Raw genomic sequence first — 22,725 nt, forward strand, 5'->3', positions numbered from 1 at the left:
TACATTATCTTGTTGTCATTTATTTATATGTCCCACAATTGGTGAATTTCTGGAGTCAAGGACTTTGTCTCTTCACTTTAATAGCAAATAAGTACAATGAAGCTACCCAATAAATATATGATGAATGAGTAAAGGAATGAATACTTAGGGTAGATCAAGAAAGGATAGTTCAGAAAACAACAGAAGATGATGCAGCCTTTGGGGTAAAACTACAGGATAGTAACATCAGGACACTTCATTGTAAGTAGACCATATTAAAGATTTTTCATTTATATGGGGAAAATGTGAGCTCTGATAAGCACCATTTTATTATGTTCTTCAATTAACTTGAAATTTAAGTGACTGAGTGGAATGAGACAAATAATCCAGACCATTTCTTTCATTTTGGCTTACCTAAATGAAACTGCCACAATGAATAAGGATCAACTATCTATTTGTGTAGTTTCAAAAATACAAAGTAATTTTTCCACCACTACTTACTTATTCACATTTTCTCAGTAGCTAATAGATCATACAGTGTCCTGAATCCCCAGGAGAACTGGATTATTTTCTTCTCACAAATCCATCATATTCAGAGCTTTACTCATTTGGTTTCAAACAGTGTATTCAGTGATCTCTCATTACTCACTTAGGACATTGCTGTTTATAACAAGGGAGGAGAGAAGTACTGGAGAAGAAATGAGAAAATAAGAATATGTTTCAGTAGTCAGAAATTTCCTTAATTTTAGGGTTGATTTTATTTTCCACAGAGAAAAAACATTATTTGTTAATAATAATCAACTCATTTATAATATTTACTGAGTAAGTGATTCTCATGTAATGGATTGTCTAATAGTGAATGTGGATAAGTAAAAATGCGTTCAACTCTTAGTGTGGGTAATGTAACTCAGAGCCTGACAACAGAGGCCTCCAGGCTGAGATCCAAAGGATGAGATTCAACTGGAGAAAAGAAAAGTTAGGAGGCTGATGCCAAGAAAGGTGATACTGATCTATTAGGAAATTGCAGTAACTATGAAAAAAAGTAGTGGAATTCCAGCATGACAGTGCATGTCTGTAATCCCATGTTGCCTAGACCTGTAGAATCAGAGTTTCCAGCTATTTGGGAGTATCAGACAGGAGGATCTGAAGTTCAAGCCCAGCTTGGGCAATTAGCAAAATACTGTCTCAAAAAAGAAGAGCTGGGGATATAGCTCAGTGTGAAGGCCCTGAGTGCAATCCCAGTACCACAAAAGAAAACAAAGAGAAAAAAGAGTGGACTAAACATAAGATGCAAGATGTACGTTTGCAAGATCCGGCATTCTATTTCATGTAAAGAAGTAAAAGGGGAGAAATCAATATTTCTGGGTTAGACAAAAGACATATTTACTGAGTTAGGGAAGATGTGATTGAGAAGAATTTTTGTTAGGTGACAGTGAATTCAATTTCAGGTATAGTTAGAACACCTATATTTAGAATATAGGAACTATCCAAAGAAAGCTATTCATATATAGATTGGAGCTTAACGATCACAATTTTCATGAAATAGAACAAAGAAATTAGAAGGGAAGAATTTGTCAGAACAACATTTGACCTATGGGATCAGAGTTGGCAGATTAAAAGGGTCCACCAAATGGCTAGAATAGTGGATGAAAAAAGGACCCACACCAAGGCACAACACCATGGAACTTCCCACTGTGGGGAAAAGAGAAGGTAGCAAGGGCTTCCTTGAAGAGCAAACAGATCACTGACAAAAGGCTGGGATTTAAGCATCAAGCTTGTCAGTAGCAACCCTGGAAGCTAAGAGAAACAATTGCCTTCATATTTCTGGGGAAATTATTGTCATATTAAGATTTTGAATTAAGCCAAATGTTCAATTATATAAAGAAATTTTGAGCCATTGAAGATGTCATATAATTTATCTGCCATGCAACTTTCTCTAGCAACTCAAAGAAATGTACTCTGAAAGTAAGGAAGCAGATGAAAACAGAGGAAGACACGGGAGTCTGGAAAACAGGAGTTCATGATAGGGCAAAGGCAAAGGAAACTGCCGTAAAGATGGTGAAGATTCCAGGATGACAGCTGTACCACAGTCCTAGAAATAGCTAGTCTAGAATAAATGGAGAATTGAAGGCTCCAGGAAGAACGACTTTAAGAAAAAAATGAAACTAAGTGTACCCTTACATATTATAATTGTGAAAGGAAAGAAGACCTTTACCACCTATGTCTTCCTGCTCTACCCCTTCAAATCCAAATCCCCTTTGTTTTCTGACCCCTCCACCATCTTTCTTCCCTTCAAACTCATATGAAGTCAGATTTACCAGGATTCATTGTGATTTCCAGAGCAGGAGGGCAGACAGGCAGTAGAAAATAATACTCACCAAAGCCACAGTGGAGTAGTGAAATACAGGCTAGAATTTGGGCAGAAACTCCCAGGTTCAGATCTTGATTCAGCCATGGGCTGACAAATGTAAATGTGTTACAGCCTCTATATCATCTGTTCCTTCATTTACAAAGTAAATTCTGAGTGTCCCTTATCTGAAATACTTTCTATCATAAGTGTTTGAGATTTCTGATTATTTTATTTTGGAATATTTACACACACATACATATATATACATGTATATATACATGTATATATATACATGTGTGTGCATATATATATATATATATAAAATAAAATGTCATAGGGATGAGACCCACGTCTAAATGTGAAATTCACATATGTTTTATATATACCTTATACACATAACCCTAAAGGTTATTTTCAATAAAATTTTAGGACATCAATGTGTTACACAGCCCATCCATGATGTCAGTAGTAGACTTTCCCCACTATACTGTAATGGGTGTTTAAAAAGTTTGGGGTTTTGGAGCATTTTATATTTTGGAATTTTGCATTAGGGATGCTCAACCTGCACCAATGATAATACCAACAGATGCTGGTGCACACCTGTAATCCCAGCACTTGGGAGACAAAGCTAGGATTACTGAAAGTTCAAGGCCAGCCTGAGTTACATAGTGAGTTCAGGGCTGGCCTGAACTACATAAAAAGACTCTGTCCTAAAACATCAAATAATAATAGTAATAATAATAATAATAATAATAATAATAATAATAATAATACCAACAGAGTCTGGAAAGTGAGTGAAGTAAGATACATCAAAACAACTGTATACTGCTACCTGGCATTTATAAATACAGGACTTATGATAAATACACTGCAAGAAAATGTGACCTCTGTAACAGTTTATACGTCTTTCTTCACAAAGATGATGCCAGACATGTCCTTGATTCTTAATAATGAGAAAATCAGTAAATTTATTGATGGGAGGGGATTATAAAGCTTTTATACACATGTTTTTTTAAAAAAAACAAAAACAGCTTCACTCTTCTACCCTTATCTTTTCGTAATTAATTCAAAATTACTTTGGTCTTATCCCAGGGAATACTTAGGCCTCTGTTTTAGGTCTAATTTGTGCAGGCCTGTATTTGAGAACAAACACCGCCTTTATTCGCCTTTATATTCACAGCTTCAATTATACCCTTGTAATGTAGAGGTCTGTTGCTTCCTTCATTAGATTGATTTCATTTTTTTGCATGCTATTGTGAAAGGAATTGTTTCCCTAATTTCTCTCTCAGTGAGTCTGTTATTTGTGTACAAGAAGGCTATTGTTTTTTGAGTGTTGACCTTGTATCCAGCTACTCTACTGAATCTGTCGATTAAGTCTAGAAGTCTTTTGGCGGAGTTTTTTGGGTCTTCTGTGTAAAGTATCATATCATCAGGAAATAATGACAGATTAACTTCTTCCTATCTTTATTCCTTTTATTTCTTTCTCTTTTCTAATTACTATGGCTAATGTTTCCAGAACTATATTGAACAGGAGTGGTGATAGTGGGCATCCTTGTCTTGTTCCTGATTTTAGCGTGAAAATTTTCAGTTTTTGACCGTTTAGTATGATGTTGGCTGTTGGTTTTTCATAGCCTTAATCAGGTTGAGATAAAGTCCATCTATTCCAGTTTTCTATAGGGACTTTATCATGAATGGGTGTTGGATTTTGTCCGCATCTATTGAGATGATCACATGGTTTTTGACCTTGGCCCTGTTAATATGGTATTTTACATTTATTGATTTATGAATGTTGAACCATCCTTGCATCCCTGGGATAAATCCAACTTGGTCAGGGTGTATGATCTTTTTGATGATCCTCTATATTCTGTTTGCCAGTATCTTGTTGAGGATTTTTGCATCTATGTTCATTAGGGAGATTGGCTTGTAGTTCTCTTTTTGGGTTGGGTCTTTCCTGGTTTTGGAATCAAAGTAACACTTGCTTCCAGGAATGAATTTGAAAGTATTGCTTCCCTTTCAATTTCCTTGATGAGTTTAAAGAGTAAAGGTGATAGTTCTTCTTTAAATGTCTTATAGAATTCAACAATGAAGCCATCAAGACCTGGGCTTTTCTTTGTTGGTAAATTTTTTATTACATTTTCAATTTCACTCATTGTAATTGGGGTGTTTAGAATTTCTATATCTTCTTCATTTAACTTCGGCAATTCATATGTGTCTAGGAATCTGTGCATTTCTTCTGTGTTTTCCATTTTATTAGAGTACAGGTTCTTGAAATAGGTATTGATGATCCTCTGGATTTCTGCTGGGTCTGTTCTGACTTCACCATTTTTATTCTTAATCACATGGATTTGAGCCTTTTCTTTCCTTTTTTTGATAAGTTTGGCTAAAGGTTTATTGATTTTATTTATTCTTTTGAAAAACCAACTCTTTGATTCATTGATTTTCTGTATCATTCTCTTAGTTTCCATTGCATTGATTTCTGCTCTGATCTTTATAATTTCTTCTCTTGTACTAGCTTTGAGTTTGTTATGTTGTTCTTTTTCTAGGAGCTTGGGGTTCTGCATTAGGTTATTTATTTGAGTTCTGTCTGTTTTCCTAATATGGGCATTCACTGCTATGAATTTCCGCATAGAACTGCTTTCATTGTGTCCCATAGATTCCTGTATGTTGTACTGGCATTATCACTTACTTGTAGAAACAGTCTAATTTCTTCATTAATTTCTTCTGTGACCCATTGGTTGTTCAGGAAGGTGTTATTCAATTTCCATGCGTTCGTGGGGCTTTTGTGGTTTCTTATGTTATTGATCTCCAATTGTATTGCACTATGGTCTGATAATATACAGGGGGTAACTTCAATTCTTTTACATTGACTTAGACATGTCCTATGAGCTAGCATGTAATCTCTTTGGAGAATCACCCGTGTGCAGCTGAAAAGAATGTGTATGCTGATTTTGTAGGGTGGACCACTCTGTAAACATCTATCAAGTCCATTAGTTCAATAGCTTGGTTCAGTTCTAGAATTTCCTTGTTAATTTTTTGCCTAGATGATCTGTCTGTTTGTGATAGTAGGGTATTGAAATCCCCCACTACAATTGTATTAGTGCTTATTTGGTTTTTCATGTCCATTAATATTTGTTTTGTGTAGTTGGGGGCATTCATATTTGGTGCATATATATTTAGGATTATCATCTCATCCTCTTGGATTGTTCCCTTCACAAGGATGTAGTGACCATCTTTGTCTCTCTTAATTAGTTTTGGTTTGAAATCTACTTTGTCTGCAAATAAGATTGCTACCCCAGGTTTTTTCTGGGTTCCTGTCACATGGAGAACTGTTTTCCATCCTTTTACTTTCAGTCTATGAATTTCCTTTTGAGTTAGGTTTGTTTCTTATACAGCATTTTGCTGGATTTTGCTTCTTAATCCATTCTGCCAGTCTATTTGTTTTGATTGGTGAATTGAGGTTGAATTAACATTGATGGTTATAATTGATAGATACTGACTCATCCTTGTCATGATGTTTTACTTTTGTTGGCTCTTTTATTTCTTATTTTTCCCCCTTTCCCTTTAGTTTCTTCCCTTGGCTGGTGGCTTCCCTCTGTTGGGCCTCATGGAATTGTGACCTTCATTGCATTTTTCTAGGATATTGTTTAGAATTGTTTGGAGTGCTGGTTTGGTGTTCATGAAATTTCTCAGGTGTTCTTTGTCGTGGCGGTATCTAATTTCCCCATCAATTTTGAAAGATAATTTTGCAGGATATAACAGTCTATGTTGGAAGTTATTTTCTTTTAGGGCTTGAAATACTTCACTGAAGGATGTCCTTGATTTGAGGGTTTGTGTTGAAAAGTCTGCTGTGATTCTGATGGGCTTTCCTTTGTAGGTGATTTGTTTCTTTTCTCTAATTGCTTGTAGGATTTTGTTCTTCTTTTGGGTTTCTGGGATCTTGACTATTATATGTCTAGGTGTAGGGTTTTTTTTTTGATCATGGCTAGTTGGAGTTCTATATGCCTCCCTTATCTGGATGTCCAATTCTATACCTCTGTCTGGGAAGTTTTCTACTATTACTTCTGTGAACAATTTTTTTAAGTCAATTGTACTTTCTTCTGTTTTTTTGTGCACTCCTATCAGTCTAATGTTATTCTCCTTTGCATCTAGCAGCTGCTGGATTGATTTCTTGTGGTCCCATACTATTTTTAAGAAATCTCTGTTTTCATGGCCATTAACCACAATTCTGTCTTCTGTATCTGATATTCTATCTTCACATTCCCTTAATCTGCTGTGCATACACTTTCAGGAGTTTTTAATCTCCTGAATATCTGAATCTGTTTCATGAATTTCATTTCTTTCTTATGTTGGGCAATCATGGTTTCCATTTCTTTCTTATGCTGGGCATTCATGGCTTCCAGCATGTTTCTGAGCTCATCTATTTTTTAAATCTGTTTCTGTTCTAGAGCTTCTAATCATGTCTTTCACTCTGCTCACCATCTCTGTAGTTATCTGGGAGATTATTTCTGCTTTGAATTTTTCTAGAGCCTCATTCATCTGTTTTGTTACTTCCTGTGCTATCGGTTCATGGTGTCCAGGTAGTTGATTATCAGACTTTTCCACCTTGTTTCCCCCAGAATTTGCCTTTTGTGGGGTGGAAGTCTGAGTTTGTGCCTTCTTAAAAGTCTTCTCATTTTTGTTTTTGGTATGGTCCTTGGTTCAATTCCTGGGTTGATACTCCAAAGTTCCTTATTGTAAGTATCTTTGTTGTTTGTATTTAGAACCCTTATAGAATGATTGCTTCTCAGAGGTGTCTTTCAGATATAGCTGGTCTTTAGGTTTTGATTTTCTAATGGGTCTGAGGTTGTGTCATTTTCATTATACCAGGAAGGACAACTGATAACTGATTAGATCAATCACAACACTTTAGCCCAAGTGATACCATCAGCAACACAATAGCATCAAGTACCTCTTAGAAAATGACAATTTGTGGTAGTTATTAATCTATCACCTTTAACTGTGTGAATTAAATCAAAATCGAGGACCAACCAAACATATGTTTATAGTGAATAAACTCTTCAGTATAGTAACTTCATCCTTCGGGATGGAGAGTTAGAAGGAGTTGGGAGGGAGGGGTAGTTAGAAGATTAGCAGTGAGCCTGGAGGACACAGGTGAGAGAAAGAAAAATAAAGAAGAAATATGAATTAGGAACATAAAGGGAGATGAAGAACAATGTTGGACAGCAAGGGAGCAATTGAGAGAAAGAGAGAAAGGAAGAAAAAAAGAAAAAAAAGAGGAAAAAATTTGAAGAGTAGAAAAAAATAAAAACTAAAAATAAGAGCAAAAAGAAATACTAATAATAATTTTGAAAATAACAAATAAAAGATAAAAATGAAGAGCCCCCTTCAGAGTATGTCTCTGCTGTCACAATAGACAATGTAGGCACCAGTGTGCAGACATAAGTCAATTAGTCTTAGCAAGCCAGTCGCAGACCCATGAAATTCAGGCAGATTTCTTGGTGCAAGTCCCAGGTTGAGCTCCCTGTCCTCCTGCTAGGTTGAACTCTGCAAGGCTCTACTGCAGGTTCCAGCTGCCCTTTCCCTGAAGAGAGTCCAGGTTCCAATGGGAGGTGATGATCCCTCCAACTTACCAAGTACAGTGGTCTGGTGTGCCTTTATTGCAGAGATTCTCTTCACTTTTCCAATGGGCTTCAGTTTTCATCAAGTAGCCTGAGAGAGGGCCTCTATCTGTTGTTCACTTCTGGAGCTCAGGACAATGGCCTTTATTATGTCCTGTGCCTCTGTAGTGTGGAACCAGGTAGCAAAACAGCCAGCCCAGAGGCAGCGGGCGGCAGGGCTGCTTACTGGTGGGAATGCTGAGGGATACTCACCTTCTCGCTGGTCACAGGTGGGCATGGTGAGCCTGACTTAATGGGGCTTCTGACAGCCACAGGCCTCTCAGCCCACATGCCTAGCTGCTTGCCGGTGGGTGTGCCGAGGGGGTCCTCACCCTGAGTGTTGACCTTTTATCCAGCTACTCTATTGAATCTGTCAGTTAAGTCTAAAGTCTTTTGGTGGGGTTTTTTTGCGTCTTCTATGCAGAGTACGATGTCATCAGCAAATAATGACAGTTTAACATCTTCCTTTCCTATCTTTATTCTTTTTATTTCTTTCTCTTTTCTAATTACTATGGCTAATGTTTCCAGAACTATAATGAACAGAAGTGGTGATAGTGGACATTCTTGTCTTATTCCTAAGTTTAGCATGAAAATTTTCAGTTTTTGACCATTTAGTATGATGTTGGCTGTTGGTTTTTCATAGATAGTCTTAATCAGGTTGAGATAAAGCGCATCTATTCCAATTTTCTGTAGGGATTTTATCACAAATGGGAGTTGGATGTTGTCAAATGCTTTCCCTGCATCTATTGAGATGATCATATGGTTTTTGTCCTTGGCTCTGTTAATATAGTATATTACATTTATTGATTTATGAATGTTGAACCATCCTTGCATCCCTGGGATAAATCTGACTTGGTCAGGGTGTATGATCTTTTTGTTCATCCTCTGTATTCTATTTGCCAGTATCTTATTGAGGATTTTTAAATCAGTGTTCATTAGGGAGATTGTCCTGTAGTTCTCTTTTTCGGTTGGCTCTTTCTATGCTTTTGGAATCAAAGTAATACTTGCTTCCAGGAATGAATTTTGGAAGTATTGCTTCCCTTTCAATTTCACTGAAGAGTTTAAAGAGTAGTGGGAATAGTTATTCTCTAACTAAATGTCTTGTGGAATTCAGCAGTGAAGCCATCAGGACCTGGGCTTTTCTTTGTTGGTAAATTTTTAATTACATTTTCAGTTTCACTGATTGTAATTGGGGTGTTTAGAATTGTTATATCTTCTTTGCTCAACTTTGGTAATTCATATGTATCTAGGAATCTGTCCATTTCTTCTGTGGTTTCCATTTTATTAGAGCACAGGTTCTCAAAGTAGGTATTGATGATCCTGTGGATTTCTGCTGGATCTGTTATGACTTCACCTCTTTCATTCCTAATTGCATGGATTTAAGCCTTTTCTTTCCTTTTTTTGATAAGATTGGCTGAGGGTTTATCAATTTTATTTATTCTTTCAAAAAACCAACTCTGATTCATTGAGTTTTTTGTATCATTCACTTAGTCTCCATTGCATTGATTTCTGCTCTGATCTTTATAATTTCCTCCCTTATATGAGCTTTGGGTTTGTTATGCTCTTCTTTTTCTAGGAGCTTAAGATTCAGCATTAGGTTGTTTATTTGAGCTCACCCTGTTTTCCTAATATGGGCATTCACTGCTGTGAATTTTCCTCATAGAACTGCTTTCATTGTGTCCCATAGATTCCTATATGTTGTATTGGGATTATCATTTAATTGTAGAAGTTGTCCAATTTCCTCTTTAATTTCCTCTGTGACCCAGTGGTTGTTCAAGAGAGTGTTACTCAATTTCCATTTGTTTGTGGTGTTCTTGCAGTTTCTTATACTATTGATCTCCAATTTAATTGTACTATGGTCTGATAATATACAGGGTATAACCTTAATTCCTTTGCATTTAATTAAACATTTTCTATGCTAGCATGTGGTCTATTCTGGAGAGTGACCTGTGTGCAGCCAAAAAAAATATGTATTCTGATTTTGTGGGGGTGGAACACTCTGTAGACATCTATTAAGTTCATTTATTCAAAAGCTTGATTCAGTTCTATAATTCCGTTGTTGATTTTTTGTCTATATTATCTGTCTTTTTTTTTTTTTGGTACCAGGGATTGAACTCGGAACCTTGTGCTTGCGAGGCAGGTGGTAGAACAACTGAGCTAAAATCCCCGGCCCTGGTCTGTCTGTCTATTTGTCACAGTGGGGTATTGAGGTCCCCCACTACAATTCCATTAGTGCTTGTTTGGTTTTTCATGTCCATTAATATTTGTTTTGTATAGTTAGGGGCATTAGTATTTGGTACATGTATATTTATGATTGTAATCTCTTCCTCTTTGATTGTTCCCTTTACAAGGATGTAGTGACCTTCTTTGTCTATTTTAATTAGTTTTGGTTTGAAATCTACTTTGTCTACAAATAAGATAGCTGCCCCTGCTTTTTTTCGGGTTCACATGGAGAACTGTTTTCTATCCTTTTACTTTCAGTCTACGAATTTCTTTTTGAATTAAGTGTGTTTCTTGTATACAGCATATTGCTGGATTTTGCTTCTTAATCCATTCTGCCAGTCTATTTCTTTTGATTGGTGAATTGAGGCCATTAACATTGATGTTTGTAACTGATATGTATTGACTTAGCCTTGTCATGTTATTTTCCTATTGTTGGCTCTTTTATTTTTTATTTTCCTCCCTCCCACTTTAGTTTCTTGCCTTTCCTTGGCTTTGTTCTGTTGAGTCTTATGGAGTTGTGACCTTCTTTGTCTTTTTCTAGGATATTGTTTAGAATTGTTTGGAGTGCTAGTTTGGTATTCATGAAGTTTCTCAGGTTTTCTTTGTCATGAAAGTATCTTATTTCCCCATCAATTTTGAAAGATAGTTTTGCAGGATACATCAATCTAAGTTGGAAGCTGTTTACTTTTAGGGCTTGAAATACCTCACTCCAGGCTCTCCTTGACTTGATGGGTGGGTTGAAAAGTCTACTGTGATTCTGATAGGCTTTCCTTTGTATGTGATTTGTTTCTTTTCTCTAACTGCTCTTCTGTTGGGCTTCTGGGATCTTGACTGTTATATGTGTAGATGTAGATTTTTTTTTGATCCGTGGCTAGTTGGAGTCCTATATGCCTCCCTTATCTATATGTCAAATTCTTTTGCTCTGTAGTTTAAGACCTGATGTGCAGAAATTTGTCTGCATCAGGTGAATATTATCAAGGACAATATTTCAAATAAAACTTTTCTGAGATCAGACTGAGGCTGGCATTTTATCCCTTCATTGCTGCTTTCTTCCTATGCCAGAAGCCATAGTGCACTTATTTGGTTCTCAGTCTCAGCGTAGATAAGATACAACAGGAGTATTTTTAACCAATATACAACCCAGAAGAAGTTGGTTGTATTTATTTAGTTGAGTGTACTTTTTTAACAGCTATTTTTTCAGCTGGCATTATATAATTTCGGTCTTCTTTTTTTTTTTTAACTTAGGTCTTCTTTAGTTCAGTGTTTCAGAAACCTAATTCAGACTGCCATGGCCACAGGGATGTTGGTTCACAGCACCAAGGCTTTCAGGCGGTATGCTAGTGGGAGGCACACGGGGAGACCCAGGAGCTCAGCAGGGGCATCCTCCTGCTGCTCCAGCTCCTGGGCCCTTCTTTTCCCTCTGTCAGTTTCTTCCTCAGAAAAGTTGTCCCCACCTGGGGACAAAGATGGTTGTGATGGTTAATTTGGGGTGTCAACAAAACTGGATTGAAGGATGCCTGGAGCACCAGTACAGCATCTTTCTGGTGTGTGCGTGCGTGCGTGCGTGCGTGTGTGTGTGTGTGTGTGTGTGTTTCCTGAAAAGAATGGCAGGTGGGTCAGCAAACTGGGAGTGAAATTCCCACTCCTATGTGGGTGACACTGTCCAATTAGCTGGAAGCCCCAATGGAACTGAAGAAGTAGAAGCAGTTTCTTTCAGTGTACTGAAGAAGGAGAAACAGTTTCCTCCCTAAGGAAGGCACAGTTTTTTTCTGTTGCTGCCTTTGCTTGTCACACCACAGGTTCTTGAGCCTTTGGACTCTGGGATTTGCACCAGTGTCCACCATAGCACAGGGGCTACACATTGGCCTTGCTGAGTGTAGGTTGAAGAAAGCTGCAAGAAGAAGGAAAGGTTTTTGACTAATTGCTCTAATTCTTTGGTCTATCAAGAATTCCAGAGCCACATGATTCTCTCAGGCAGCCTTATGTTCCTACAGGGAGGTTTGTTGGCAGAGAGATGGTGAAACTTTCCATCCAATTATTCTTCTGAGATTACACTGGATTGGTGTCTCCTATCCTTCCATGATCAGACAAATTATTTTCATTTTAGTTTTGGTTTTTCTGCTTTTATTGTTTTTATTTCTTATCATACAAGTAATGTGTGCTGTCATAAAAATATAAATAATACAGAAGCACATTAGAACAAATTATAAAAGCCCTTCAATCCTACTATTCAAAAATAACCATTATTAAAAATTTGATATTTGTCTTTTAGATATTTTATGTATTTTAACCCAATATAGATGATATTTTGTGTTATAAATATGGAATAATATTATACTGTTCAAAAACTAGCTTTTTGCTTATTATGGATGTCATTGCATGCTTGTACAACATAGACTAATCTCATTCTTTTTGATGGCAGATAGTACTTCATGGTTTGATTACAGGATGATTTGTTTAACCATTCCCTGATGTGCATTTGGATCATTTACACATTTCTGTTGTTATAAACCATGTAATAAATGTCTCTGAGTTTATATCTTTGGACACTTGTGGAAGTGTTCCAAAGAGAGATGTGTACAAATGGGATTACAAGATCAAAGCTATCAATATTTAAGTTTCTGATTGAGACTGCAAATTGTACTCCATTAAAGCTGAGTAGAAAACTCTGAAAGACTAAATAAATATTTATGTTTAGATTTCCTTTGAAGTAGAAAATGTGTTTGGTGAATTTTTGGTCTTTAACATTTCTCTTCCCAGTTCCCAAGAGTCTCAATACCTTTCCACTTTTGTTAAGACTTAAAATCAAAAAAGAAGAAATAGAAGGGTGAGATTAGCCCTGTATTGGGAGCACTGAGGGTGCCTGTGACTTTGGTGGATCAGAATGGTGGCTGGGCTTAGAAGACTGTGAAGTTCCAGCCATCTGTAAGTCCTAACAGCCTCAGCAGACCTGCTATGCATTTCCTGCTCATGTACATTTACATTTGTAATGGTGTTTTTAAAGCTGTGAAAGGAAAAAAAATCAATATTTAGGGACATATTAAAATTTAAAAACTACAGTTAAAGATACTGTAAGTTTTTAAAAAATGGTATACTGGAAAATGTAATTTATGACAAGGAAATTATCAAGAAAAGGACTGATATCCAGAACAATAAAGAGTTCTTATAAATCAATAAGAAAAGGTCATGCCCACTTAACTGTTTTTATTTAAGTGACTTCAAAGATGCATGTTTGGTGTCTTGCAAAAATTATATGATTGTGACTTCAGTGTCAGTAGGGGATTGGCATTTAAAAAGAATTGTTTTCATCCATTGCCAACTGGGAGTATGAATCAGTGGTTCCTTTCAGTGGACAATTTGAGCTCTGTTTAGCAACTGAAAATGAGCAAATTCATAACCTATCAGAAATGCAGCTATGCTTTTTCCTCTAAAGGTGCTGGCACATGTGACAGATAAAAATAGAAGAATGCCTGTTGTAGCATATTTAGCTATTTTAATGGCTAAAACTTGTAAACAGTCTCAATGTTCATCCATCGAAGGATGGTAAAATCAATTATAGTATATCATTGCCTGTTAATACAATGTGGCAATTTTAAAAGTCTGTGAACTAACTGATAAAAAAGTTACCCCTAAATATATGTAGGTTGAAAGAAGTGACAGTCTTTGGTTATTTATTTAACTAATAACTGTATTTGAATATGTGTATATACTTATAAATACCTAGAAAATATTTGGGAGAATAATCATCAAATTATTAGTAGTTACCTCTGGAAAGAAGACTTTGATCACAGGGTTTGGGGAATATCCATGTTCTCTTTCTGAGAAACCATTGCAAGCTTTGTTTTTGAATTGATGTAATAGCACCTGGAAGCAGAGGCAAGTGTAGGGATGTCTTGGTCAATGTGGTTTCTCTAATCTTCCATCCACTGTTGTTTGACTTTCCAGGGAAGGTGAGGAGAAGGTGAGTGCTGTGCCCAGCACATAGGGAGATGTCACACTGTACCCTGTGTGCCACCAGACATCACCTGAGGGGCATCCACATGCTGTTCCTAGATATGGCCCACACTCAGGTTATGCCTTCTGCAGTGCCAGCTTGCGGCAGCTTCCACAAAGGCTCAGCTGCAGCTGAGAGGGCTGGAAGACTCTCCAGGTCACTTCTGTGACCAGCTGCATGGAAATTAGAGTCAGACCGTGTCCCCTGTGGCTCAGCTCAGTATGACGCTGAAGTCATTAGCAGTGTATGTTCAGCTACAACTTCCTTCCATGTCTTCTGAAAAATTGTTTCATCAGAGAGAGGCAGCCAGACCACATTGGTAGTGAAGGACAATAAAATTTTAATTCCTACTTTGTGAGGGTCACTGAGGTGGCAGAGAAGGGAGGGGTTTTCATCAAACCAGAGACAGCCCAGTGCTTATTCCCCTGACCACTTAAAACTAAATTCCCTTTACTATAAAAATGTGTCATTCCTCAGCCCAGGGGGTGGTGACCATAGCAACAAACTATCCGAATATTCTGTTTTTGTTTTTTGTTTGCCTTTTTTAAAGCTGTCCTTTCCACAGTTTATCTTACCATTTGAATTATAACTAGCTTTTATTTCTTTTTCTCTTTTCAAACTATATATAGGAATAAAGAAAGAAGCACAAAAAGATCAAGATGCTAGTAAACCTACTGTTTCATCTCCTAAAAGAATAGCAACTTCCACCTCCAAGCTTCATTCACCAGGTATTTAAGAAATGTGATCTGTGTTGTTTGGAGAAAATACTTGATCTTCGAGTTCATTTCACTGACATGGCATTAATGGTGAAATGCCAGCCCATGTGGTATTAATGTATTAATGATTATTCCAGGGGTTGACATATATAGGCTGTTTCCTGACTCTAGATGAAATGAACCAGTTGTTGACAAAGCAAGATGTTATGCCATGCATTTAGGTGGAAAAATTTCTTTGCATAGGAGTATCTGCTATTCCAACAGCATCTAAAAATAATTTACAATTGAAAATCAGGTTTTGAAGATCTAACCTCAAGGAATAATATTTTCTAAAAGGAAGAAAAGCAGACACACTGGATATCAAATGATGGTTAGTTTGTCAATGAGGAAACCATTTATTTACATTGAGATATGAATAAGCTATGTAAGGTCACTTGAAATTTGAAAATTATTATGAATATTAATAAGACATTGACCCCTTTGTAGAATAGTATACATTATAGCCTTAAAACAGTTTCTTTAAGGGCCAAGGATTTAGCTCAGTGGTTCCGCCGCCAGCCGTGCAAGCGCAAGGTCCCAAGTTCGAACCCCGGTGCAAAAAAACAGTTTCTTTAAGCATAAAAATAGAGGCTGTAATAGCAGCTAATATTTGAGTTCTAATTATATGCCAAGCACTGTTCTAAGCTCTTTAAATACATTAACCTATCTAGTGCTTCTTTAACTCCACAAGGCAGGTACTATAGTCATCCCTCCCTTTACATGTGAGGAAACTGAGGCACAGAGATTTTAATTAAAATTTGCCCAAAGCCTCGAGGGCCTACCCCTATCTGACTGCCTAGAATATTTTTACATAACTTAGCTGTCTGTAATAACAGTTCACGCCTTTTTATTGGTACATAGTTTTATGTGTATTAACACACTTTATCCATTTACAGTACTTGTAGATGGCCGTTTGAGGATTTTTTTTTCCTGTGCCATATTATAAGTAAAGCTGCTATCATATTTATTCAAGTCTTGGTTTTGATATCTGCTTTCATTTCCCTTGAGTAAATATATGGAATTGGTATGGCTGAGTCATGTAATAACTTTGCTGAATTCAAAATATTTTCACATTTCCCTTTTATATTTCTTCTTTTATATAATTATTTAGAATTGTATTTTCTGATTATAAATATTTGTAAACTTTACATAAGTTTTTCTGTTATTGATTTCTAATGTATAATTCCATCGTGGCTGGAAAATATACTTCAGATGGCAAAAGAAAACATCATGTACAGGTACAGGTACAAGTACCCAATGATAAATGTAAACGTATTGTACACCTAAAATGTACCAATAAAAGAATTTAAGCCAAAAAAAAAAAAAAAAAAGAAAATCCTATCCCTATACTCACACTTGTGACACCAAGTGTATGGGTTTTCTACACCAGCAATTCTCCACTTCTCTCTGAATACCACTGAGTGTCTTATGTTTTAATTCAGTTCTGACACTAACTAGCCAGAGTCATCATAGACCTGATAAATTAAAGGCTCAATCCCATGGGATTGCCCACTTCAATTGCCAATTGCTCCCCAATTTGGCTATAAACTTGGGATATCCACAAACCCCTCTTTAGATTAGTCTGATAATTTTCTATGACAGCTTACAGAAATCAAAGATACATTTTACTTATGTTTGCCTGTGTATTATGAAGGATATAGATGAACAAGTAAGTATGTAAGTTGAGATTCAGAAAGGTTCCAAACATAGGAGTCTCTGTCCCCGTGGAGTTGGAGTGTGCCACATGGATGTGTTTAGCCAACCCAGAAGCTCCCCAAACTTCCTAGTTTAGAGATGTTTATGGAAGCTTCATGCATAGGTATAAGTGGTTATTAACACAATCTCTAGCCCCGCTTATGTCTACAGAGGGTGAGGGGGTGGAGCCGAATATTCGAAGCTTGTAAACATGGCTTGGTCTCTCTGGTGACCAGCCCCATTCTGAAGCTCTTCTGTTCTCCGTTTTATAAATGTGCCTATCCTGGACATTTCATTCAAATGGAATCATTTAATATGTGCCCTGTTGTATCTGTTTATTTCACTTAACATAGTGTTTTCAAAGATTACCTGTCATAGTATGAAATAGTATTCCTTTCCTTTTATTGCTGAATAATAGCCACTGTACAGATATACCATATTTTGTTTATCCATGAATCAAATGACAAGTATTTAGGTTTTTCCACTTTTTGGCTACCATTATGCTGTCATGGACATTTGTGTCACTAATCTTTTCCTTTTTTTGTCTCAATCACATTTATTTTTTATTTAAAATTAATTTTGTTGGTACATTTTAGGTATACAATGATGTTGTATAATGACATTCATCATTGGAGGTTTGTACCTTTACATAATATATCTTGATTCTTATTTTTTCCAGTTCCCCTGCCCTCTCTTCAACCCCTCCACCCCTCTCTATTTACAAAGACTTTGTTTCCATTTTTTCAGTTTCTCATGTTAATTCCCTTCCCTTCTTTCCTTTTCCCTACCCCTCACACTTCCCCTTTGCCCATTTTCTTCCTATTTCCCATTATCTATTATGCATTTTGATTCTTATTTACACTTTCAGTTTCTCACACCAGAGAAACTATTTGGTATTTACACATGTGTGTCCTATGTATTTCACTTAAGAGTATGGCCTCAATGTGCATCCATTTAGCTATAAATGTGTCTAGTTTCTCACTCTTTATGGGTGAATAGTACTCCATTTTATAAAGAACACAGCTTCTTTATCTAGACTCCAGTTGATGAACAACCGGGCTGTTTCTAAGTTTTAGCTATCACAAACTGCATTGCTATGAACTGTGGACAACCCACAATGTGGGAAAATAGTCTTAGCAGCTATTCCTCAAACAAAGGTCCACTATCTAGAATATACAAAGAACTTTAAAAAAAATCAGACCTCCCAAATGTAAAGGCCCAATCCAAAAATGGACATCCAAAATGAACAGACATTTCTCAAACAAAGAAGTAGAAATAGCAAATAAACATGTGAAAAAATGTTCATACATCACAGGTCATTCGAGAGATGCAAAGGAAAACAACACAGATTCCACCTCACTCCAGAAAGAATGGCTGCTATCATGAAATCAACCAACAACACATGCTGGTGGGGCTGTAGGGAAAGAGGAACACTGCTCCACTGTTGGTGGGAATGTAGACTGGTGCAACCACTGTGGAAATCAGCATGAAGATACCTCAAAGAACTCGGACTGGAAGTCCCATTTGACCCAGCTATTCCTCCACTGAGTATCTTCCCAAAAGAATCAATCACATTTCTTAATATGCAGCTCTTACTGTAGTGAAGAAAACCCCCCAAAACATATAATATTATTAAAGGCCTCAGTTTAGATTTCCCACCTTATCATACAAATTTCCTGGGTTTCTTTTGTCATCCTCATCACTGCTGTCCTCCACAGGTGGATTTTCCCTTTTCATGTCATCGCCCAAATAGTGCTCAAAAACATTGGAGAAGGCAGTTGCAGACAGCATACAGATGACTGGAGTCAAAGTCAACATCAGCCATACCATCACTCCAGCAAAGTAGACAGCACTGATTGCATAAAGAGCAACAAATACTCTTTTCTCATTGATATTTTTGATGCAGAATCATAGGCCTGCTGGGAAGGTACATACAAGAATATGTAGATCAAAGAAGAAAGACACCCAAGTCGTAGGTTGATGCTCGGACACTGATGCAATAATTGGAATGTGTATTTTTTGCATACGCAGTATCCCATAATAAATAAAATCTGCCACTCCACGGTGCAATGTAACCTGTGTAAGTCAAATAGATGACACTAAGGAACACAGCACCTGCAGCTAGTGACACATCCAAAAAGAAAAGAGTCTGGAACTCTTGTTTTGTTAATCAGTCTCTCAGATACTGCAAGAAAGCATAAGCTTGCAGCAACGCAAAAACACGTGCAGCTGCCATGTGTTCACTTGTTCTGATTGGCTGAAATCCCACAAAAGGTATCTGCATGGATAATATTAAACCCACAATGTAGAAAGTGCTATATGCTGTGTAGACTTTCTTGCTGAATCTCTGCATCAGTAACAGCACAAATAAATGCAGTGGAATAAGGTTGATGATAAACACATACCCACCTCAAGTAGAGACCATATAGAAGTATGATAAACAGCAGCACATTGTCCAAAAAATGGATCCCGTTTTTACTGATTTAACCCACAAGTAGTTTGTGAACTGAAGTGCAAAAATAGCAATGCCTTCATTATCAAAGGATCCACCTCACTAATCTTTTCTTAAGGGTAGTATTCATTCTACTCTTAATTGTATCAAAAGTATTTTTCATCTCAGACAGTGAGATTTTAATTCCTAGAATCTTTATTTAGGTCATTTTTATCTTCCTTATATTTCATTGATATGTTTAGTCATTCTACTTCTTAAGCATATTAATATAGCAGTTATAAGTATTTTAGTATCCTTGTCAAGCAATTCCATCATCTGCTATATCTTGGTCAGTGTTAATGGATCAAAACTTTCTCCTCATTGTGGTTTGTATGCTCCTGCTTCTTTACATGCCTGAGAAATATTTTAGTTGGCACACATTGTGAATTTTTCCTTTGTGGGTTCTAGATATTACACTTGATCTTAACCAAAAGGCCAAGAAGCGATGTGGGTCCTAGATCTACAGTATTTTGTTTCTATAATATTTTTGAGCTTTGTTCCTGGATAAAGTTGTGTTGCTTAGAAAAAGTTTGATCACTCTGGGTCATGCACTTTATTGTGAAGCTACTGACCAGCAAGTAGTTTCAGAATAATTATACCATTCTATTGAGGCAAAACCCTCCTGAGCGCTCTCCTTGATCCTGATAAATTATGAGGTATTTCACCTCTAGCTGCTGGGAACAGGATCTATTTCTGGTCTTCTGTGACCTCTAAGAATTTTCTCTCTTTGCAGGACTCTTTCCTCAGTCTATGGTGCTTTCTTCCCTATTATGCACAGATCAGAAACTGGCTGAAATCTGAGGGACCCTCTTCAAGTCTCTAGAGTTCTGTCTCTCAGTGGAGCCCCTCCCTCTTTGGTACCCTATCTCATAAACTCTGATCTCTTGACCTCCCCGAACCCCCACCCTCACAATGCCTGCTATTTGCCTCTCCCCATAACCAGCCAATCCTGGACAAACAACTACTGATAAGTAGGAAAAGTGTGCCACCAGGCAAAATTTCCTGATATAAGTTTAGATTGGTTTAACAAAAATCAAGCTCTGTCCAAGTCCACAAAGAATTAAGCACACGTACCCCCTGGGATGTCTTGCTGTCTGTTAGGATGTTGACTAAACACATGAAGTGCTCTTCTTAAACTGAGAAGCTATCAAAGCTATGTCCTATAATTACTCCTTCTTGTTTACAAGTGTGAAGGTCATGGGCCTTCACTGATATAAATATCCAGGTTCTGATGCTGCACTGTTTGTTACTATGTCTCCTAAGCTTTCCAACTTTAAAATTAAACTAAGCTCTTCCATCCATTCCAATCCTCTGGGCAGTGACTAGATGGCTTCAGATGAATTTTTAATATTCTGTTTCCATTTTCAAACACTGTGTCCTCCTCAGTGCTCAACCTTTGCAAGCAAACCATTTGCATTCACTTTTGTGAAAATGACAAATTACTAGCTTTTTCCCAGGGGCCTCTGAGTTGCCACTTGTCATTGGGATCAGCATAGATTTGTTCTGCTCTAACCAGATTTATGCAGCCAGATGGATGGTTAGAAAGAAGTTAGGATCAGATCAAGATTTGAACAATGGGAAGGTGTTCTGAATTTAGAGCATATCCACCAAATCTGTGATGTCTTAGAGATGTAGACAGGTCCCAGCAGTGTGCTGAAGTGGGAAGAATCCTGAGAGAGAGGGAGTCACAAGATCTAAGATGCTGACCTGGCTGGACCCCTGGACAATGGATGGTCCAGGTCAAAAATAAATCTTATTCTTGTGAACACTGCGCTGTGACTTGAATGCTGTCAGTTAAACAGCATGTATTCAATAAAAATAGCCAAATATTTTGGTTCCCTTCAAAGAATGTGACATGGAGTATATATATGAATTCAGCTGCTTGTAGACTATAGCAAGATACTGCTCATATAGTTCATCCAAAAGAGGTAAACTAGGATAAGACCAGTTAATGATTGGGAAAAAGGAAAATTTGCACAATGTTGGTGGAAATGTAAATTAGTCCAGCCATTATGAAAACCAATATGAAGGGTCCTTAAGAAATTAAAAATAAAATTGTTGAGTCACACGGGAGATGCCAAATCAGCCTACTGCAGACAGGCAGGTCTGTGCATGCCCTACCGAGGTCCCAAGTCACGTGGAAGATGCCGAATCACCGGGCTGCAGAAAGGCAGCCACCTGGTTCCACACTACAAAGATGCATAGGACACCAGACCACCAGACTAAGGTACTGAGTCCTGCTGTTCCTGGCCCAGAGGTAGGGGCTTCTGAGCCGCCATCCCACTGCTCCTGGTCCAGAGGAAGGGGCTTCCTGGCCACCATCCCTCCCCCTGCTCCCAGCCCACAGGAAAGGGCTTTTGGGTCACCATCCCTACTGCTGCTCCTGGCCCCTGTCCCACCCCTCCCAGCTCAGAGGAGGTAATCCGTGCAGGCACTAATAGCCCCCTGCCCCAGTCAAAATGAGAAAACACATAAATAAGTCTCCAAACCAGACTTCCAGATCACCTACAGCAACCCCAAAGGGAAATGAGATGGAACACTCTGATACTCAACCACCTGGACCCACTGAACTGGCAATAAAAGGGGATCTGGAAAAAATGAAATCAGAAATAATTTCTCAGATAACAGAAGAAATTGTGCCCCTAGTGCAAGACATGATTAATAAATCTAGACAGGAGCTCAGGAACATGATGGAATCCCAACATAAGAAACAAATGGAATCCATAAAACAGATGCAAATAGACTTCCAGGACATGAAAAACTCCATTGAAAGTCTACACAGCAAAATGAGCCAATCTGAGGACAGAATTTCAGATATAGAAGATAAGATTGCAATTACTGACCAGGAAAAGAAAAATTGCTTCAAAATTATAAGGGAACATGAGAAATCAATCCAGCAGCTGCTAGATGATGCAAAGAAGAATAACATAAGACTGACTGGACTCAATGAAGAAACAGGAGAGAGTGGAGATGACATAAAAAATCTCTTCATAGAAATAATGGCAGAAAACTTCCCAAGCAGGGGAAAAGAGCTTGACACACAGATAAGTGAGGCATATAGGACTCCAAATAGCCTTGATCAAAAACAACTACACATAGGCATATAATTGTTAAGATTCCAGAAACTCAAGAGAAGAACAAAGTTCTCCAAGCAGTTAGAGAAAAGAAACAAATCACATACAAAGGAAAGCCCATCAGAATCACAGCAGACTTCTCAACACAAACCATCAAGGCAAGAAGAGCTTGGAGTGACATATTCCAAGCCCTAAAAGAAAACAGCCTCCAACCCAGACTGATGTACCCTGCAAAACTATCTTTCAAAATGGATGGAGAAATAAGATACTTTCATGACAAAGAACACCTTAGGAACTCCATGAATGCCAAACCAGCACTCCAAAGAATTTTACACAATATCCTAGGAGCAGACATTGAGGATCACAACCCCAGGAAGCAAAGCAGAATGAACCCATCTACGTGACAAGAAATTAAATGTAAAGTGGGAGAATCCAACAAAAAGAAAAAGTCATGGCAATGACAAGTCATTATGTTTCAGTTATAACCATCAATGTTAATGGTCTCAA

The 22,725-nt window shown here is 37.5% G+C and overlaps 1 protein-coding gene across 8 annotated transcripts in view; it reads left to right on the forward strand.

Moving 5' to 3' along the window:
* Mtus2 (microtubule associated scaffold protein 2) overlaps positions 1–22,725 on the forward strand; it is a 716,842-nt gene that overhangs the window by 508,637 nt on the left and 185,480 nt on the right. For all 8 annotated transcript variants that reach the window (XM_087199504.1, XM_087199503.1, XM_087199498.1 and 5 more), the window contains one exon: positions 14,833–14,931. In XM_087199504.1, the coding sequence (XP_087055630.1) occupies positions 14,833–14,931 (99 nt within the window). The remainder of the gene's footprint in view (positions 1–14,832; positions 14,932–22,725) is intronic.

Source organism: Heterocephalus glaber, unplaced genomic scaffold (genome assembly GCF_053883595.1).
Source record: "Heterocephalus glaber isolate CG9 unplaced genomic scaffold, H.glaber_assembly_v1.0 deba00001720, whole genome shotgun sequence".
Lineage (NCBI taxonomy): Eukaryota > Metazoa > Chordata > Mammalia > Rodentia > Bathyergidae > Heterocephalus > Heterocephalus glaber.